This window comes from Callionymus lyra, chromosome 2, assembly GCF_982586985.1.
Source record: "Callionymus lyra chromosome 2, fCalLyr1.hap1.1, whole genome shotgun sequence".
NCBI lineage: Eukaryota > Metazoa > Chordata > Actinopteri > Syngnathiformes > Callionymidae > Callionymus > Callionymus lyra.
Window position 1 is genome coordinate 32,981,447 of NC_141819.1, and position 4,334 is coordinate 32,985,780.

Consider the following 4,334-nt stretch of genomic DNA (forward strand, 5'->3'; position numbering starts at 1 on the left):
CCTGCTCTTGACTTTTTTTATGTAAGCAGCAACATCAAGGCCTGTTGCAATCCCTTGTGACTCCTGTGAGTGGCACCTACCCCTAAACTCTCACTGAAAGGTCAGTATTCTACATGCTAAGTTTGGAAGTCTCTTAGACTTTAAGATTAGGTAGAAACACACACACACACACACATGCATGTACAAATGCACACACATAAACAAACGTACTTGTTTATATGTAATGTAATAAATATCAACACCAGTTTTCATGTTGCAGGAAATGTGTTTATATGAAATTCTGTCAAAATGTGACAGGAAAAAAAGAAAAAGGGAAAGTAACTGTTCTAAAACATTTCAATCATTCCGGTCATTCCAGGTAGGTCAGGTCTGTGCTCTACCGCTGCGTGGATGTGTCCCTGGCACACACTCAGCTTTGGTGCAGAGGCATGATTCCACCACGGTGTAGGTGTGCGGGATTTTGGTTCCATCCTCACAGGTCATCTCTACCTGCCTCTGACTAGTAGCATCCTCTTGGCAACACTCACACTGGTGCATCATTGAGTTTGATGCAGCAGAATATCTGAACACACACACGTAAAAAACAAGTTTGTAAAATGATAGATTTTATTTTATTTTTGAAAGGCAGCAACAGAAACTAATGGGCTGAAACTTAACTTAAAAAAGATGCTCAATCACTCTGGCACTTATAAATTCCTCAGATCACTCTTCTAAATGAACTACTGTTAAAGTATGGGGACGTGTATAATGTTCATATGATTGCATTCTTCCAAAGTAAGAGAAATAATTAATCGTGATGTAATCTAATGTAATCTAATGTGATTTAAATACAAAATAATTAATAAAAATCCTATTTTTTTTAGCTTGCGTTAAAGGTATGGGTGCCTGTGCAAATTCCGAAGATATTTCTTGCATGATATATTTCAAATCATATTTCATTTCAATATTTTAATTAAATATTACACATTTTGTTCACTTACTTGGATACGCTTCCACAGTGGCCTGCACAGTAGGTGAGGTTGACCGGCACAGTTGTTCTGCAGTTGTCATCCTCAAGAATGATCTCTTCAGTTTTTACCTCACAGACACTGATCAGCTGGCCTGCAACAGAGAATTGTCTAAAGTTAGAAAACAATTTCTGAGCTTAAAAATGTTCAGTTTGACCAGTAACTTACAAGACTTGCAGCATCCATCAGCGTCAGTTGTCTCTGTTCCCTGGACATTGAGGAAGATTTAGAAGATTAGAGGTAACAATTTTCTGATGTAAAATTGTGTTGACAAACTCACAGGTTCACAGTCATCTGGGTTGAACAGGGGGCAGGACTTGATTTTCTCAAGGGTCACCAGTGTACCACTGATCTTATCACAAGTATATTTGACACAAGGATCATCAGGGGAAACATAAGTCTCGTTGAGCTGTGGGAGGATTAGAAAACCACAAAATGACTCAATGTGTCTACATAATTCTGGCCCAAAAGGGGTTTTGTATAAAGCAAAGTTAATACGTACCCCAATGAAAAGAGTAGAATTATCTGGAGCAGTAACGAGACAGCTCTTCTGAACGCACTTTCCACAGCACTTGTCAGAATCGGGTTCATATTCATAGCCCTGGATGGAAAATTAAATGAATTCACGCAACTGCTTCTGAAGTGACTGACGAGGAAGAAGAAAGCGTTGAAGGCCCAGCTCATGATTAAATGTAGGATCTGTTTATTCAGGAAGTGTATGAATGGGGCAAGTGCAAGAAAGAGAAGTGTTGGAGGAATGTTGATATTATTAGTAAGTATCAGGAGATATAAAGAAGCAAATAGAAAAAATAAAAATGTTAAGCATAGAGACGAATGCCAGTGTTTTAAAGGAGAACTATAGAAAACGAAAATATGATATGAGATAGTAATAAATAATGTATTGTGCAGAACATATATAAGATCAGTGAGACACCAAGGTTTAGCCCCAAGCCCCTTCTTAGTGGACAGATAAGGTAAATTGGGGATTAATCAAAGGGTTTGAGCTGGATAGAAGATAAAAAATATTGCATTTGTGTAAATAATAGAAAGGCAAAAAGGAAGGTTTCAGGGAGTCTATGAGATCAGAGGAGTTCAGGTATTTGTAATCAGTCATACACATATAATGTATGTGAGAATAGTGTACCAAGATGAAATGTGTGGACTCGATTGGAAGGGATGATATTTAAAATCCAAAGTGAAGAGTAAGATTCATAAGACAGTGAACATGACGAGGAACGGAAGGCACAAAAACAAGAAGTGAGATAGAGGAGGCTTAGACTTTTAGATGGTTCGGTTTTTATTGTAGGTCTGAGGTAAATGGAACCTAATGGATGTAGAGGTTAATTAAATGCACTTACCTCGGAGCAGCTTGTGTTGCAGATGATAGGCTTGCAAGAAATCATGTTGAGTCCTGTCTCTGGATCCATTTTTGGACCACAGTAACATTTTGTGCAAGGTCCTGACTTATAAGTTGTTCCAGTTGGTGCTGTTTGTGATGATGGCAGCGTTGTTCCCACGGTTGCACCAGTTGGTGGCAGTGGGCCTGTTGTGACTATTGTAGTCATTGCTGTTGTTGCTGGAGGTGGTTCTGTCATCCCTGCTGTTATAGATGGCTGCTCGGGTACTGGTGGAGTTCCAGTAGTTTGTGCTGCCGTACCAGTGGGTTGACCAGGTCCTGGTGGAGGAGCTGACGTTTTTGCTGTTGTAACTGAGGGTTGACTTGGCCCTGGTGGGGGCAGTGTTGTTGTTGGTGTTGCACCTATTGGTTTAGTGGGTCCTGGTGGTGGTGCTGTTGTTCTTGGTGTTGTCCCTGAAGGCTGTACTGGCCTCTGTGTGGGTGCTGTTATGGCTGCTGTGGTTGCAGTAGGGGGTCCTGTAGTTTTTGTTGTTGTTACAGAAGGCTGAGAAGGTCCAGGCGGTGGTGCTGTTGTGGCAGCTGTATTGCCAGAAGGTTGGCTTGGGCCAGATGGTGGAGCTGTTGTTCCTGCTGCTGTTCCAGTTGGTTCCCCAGGACCTGGTGTTGGTGCTGTTGTCTTTGGGGTTGTTCCAGATGGCTGTGCAGGTCCTGTAGGTGGTGCTGTCGTCCCTGCTGTTATAGATGGCTGCTCAGGTACTGGTGGAGTTCCAGTAGTTTGTGATGCCGTACCAGTGGGTTGACCAGGTCCTGGTGGAAGAGCTGACGTTTTTGCTGTTGTAACTGAGGGTTGACTTGGCCCTGGTGGGGGCGGTGTGGTTGTTGGTGTTTCAGCTATTGATTTAGTGGGTCCTGGTGGTGGTGCTGTTGTTCTTGGTGTTGTCCCTGAAGGCTGTACTGGCCTCTGTGTGGGTGCTGTTATGGCTGCTGTTGTTGCAGATGGGGGTCCTGTTGTTTTTGGTGTTGTTACAGAAGGCTGAGAAGGTCCAGGTGGTGGTGCTGTTGTGGCAGCTGTAATGCCAGAAGGTTGGCTGGGGCCAGGTGGTGGAGCTGTTGTTCCTGCTGCTGTTCCAGTTGGTTGCCCAGGTCCTGGTGGTGGTGCTGTTGTCTTTGGGGTTGTTCCAGATGGCTGTGCAGGTCCTGTTGGTGCTGCTGTCATCCCTGCTGTTATAGATGGCTTAGGTACTTGTAGAGTTCCAGTAGTTTGTGCTGCCGTACCAGTGGGTTGACCAGGTCCTGGAGGAGCTGACGTGTTTGCCGTTGTAACTGAGGGTTGACTTGGCCCTGGTGGGGGCAATGATGTTGTTGGTGTTGCAGCTATCGATTTAGTGGGTCCTGGTGGTGGTGCTGTTGTTCTTGGTGTTGTCCCTGAAGGCTGTACTGGCCTCTGTGTGGGTGCTGTTATGGCTGCTGTCGTTGCAGATGGGGGTCCTGTTGTTTTTGGTGTTGTTACAGAAGGCTGAGAAGGTCCAGGCGGTGGTGCTGTTGTGGCAGCTGTTATGCCAGAAGGTTGGCTCGGGCCAGGTGGCGGAGCTGTTGTTCCTGCTGCTGTTCCAGTTGGTTGCCCAGGTTCTGGTGGTGGTGCTGTTGTCTTTTGGGTTGTTCCAGATGGCTGTGCAGGTCCTGTAGGTGGTGCTGTCGTCCCTCCTGTTATAGATGGCTGCTCAGGTACTGGTGGAGTTCCAGTAGTTTGTGTTGCTGTACCAGTGGGTTGACCAGGTCCTGGTGGAGGAGCTGACGTTTTAGCTGTTGTAACTGAGGGTTGACTTGGCCCTGGTGGGGGCGGTGTTGTTGTTTGTGTTGCACCTATTGGTTCAGTGGGTCCTGGTGGTGGTGCTGTTGTTCTTGGGGTTGTCCCTGAACTATGTCCTGTCCTCTGTGTGGGTGCTGTTATAGCTGCTGTTGTTGCAGAT

At 45.0% G+C, this 4,334-nt stretch overlaps 1 protein-coding gene across 1 annotated transcript; it reads right to left on the reverse strand.

The window, feature by feature from the left end:
• Window positions 1–288: 288 nt before the first annotated feature.
• On the reverse strand, window positions 289–2,602 carry LOC148086617 (intestinal mucin-like protein). The gene is made up of 6 exons (XM_087783012.1): window positions 2,366–2,602; window positions 1,510–1,608; window positions 1,288–1,416; window positions 1,176–1,215; window positions 981–1,101; window positions 289–562 (listed from the first exon to the last, which is right to left on the reverse strand). Exons 1-6 carry the CDS (start codon window positions 2,600–2,602, stop codon window positions 364–366), a joined length of 825 nt encoding a protein of 274 aa, XP_087639138.1. The 3' UTR covers window positions 289–363.
• Window positions 2,603–4,334: the final 1,732 nt, after the last annotated feature.

Excerpts from the sequence above, each read along its gene's own strand:
- LOC148086617 (XM_087783012.1), bottom strand. The coding sequence starts at position 2,602 with ATGACAGAACCACCTCCAGCAACAACAGCAATGACTACAATAGTCACA. Across the intron at positions 1,417-1,509 it reads ATTCTACTCTTTTCATTGGG|CTCAACGAGACTTATGTTTC; the intron begins GTACGTATTAAC and ends ATCCTCCCACAG. Across the intron at positions 1,102-1,175 it reads TGATGGATGCTGCAAGTCTT|GCCAGCTGATCAGTGTCTGT; the intron begins GTAAGTTACTGG and ends TCTCTGTTGCAG.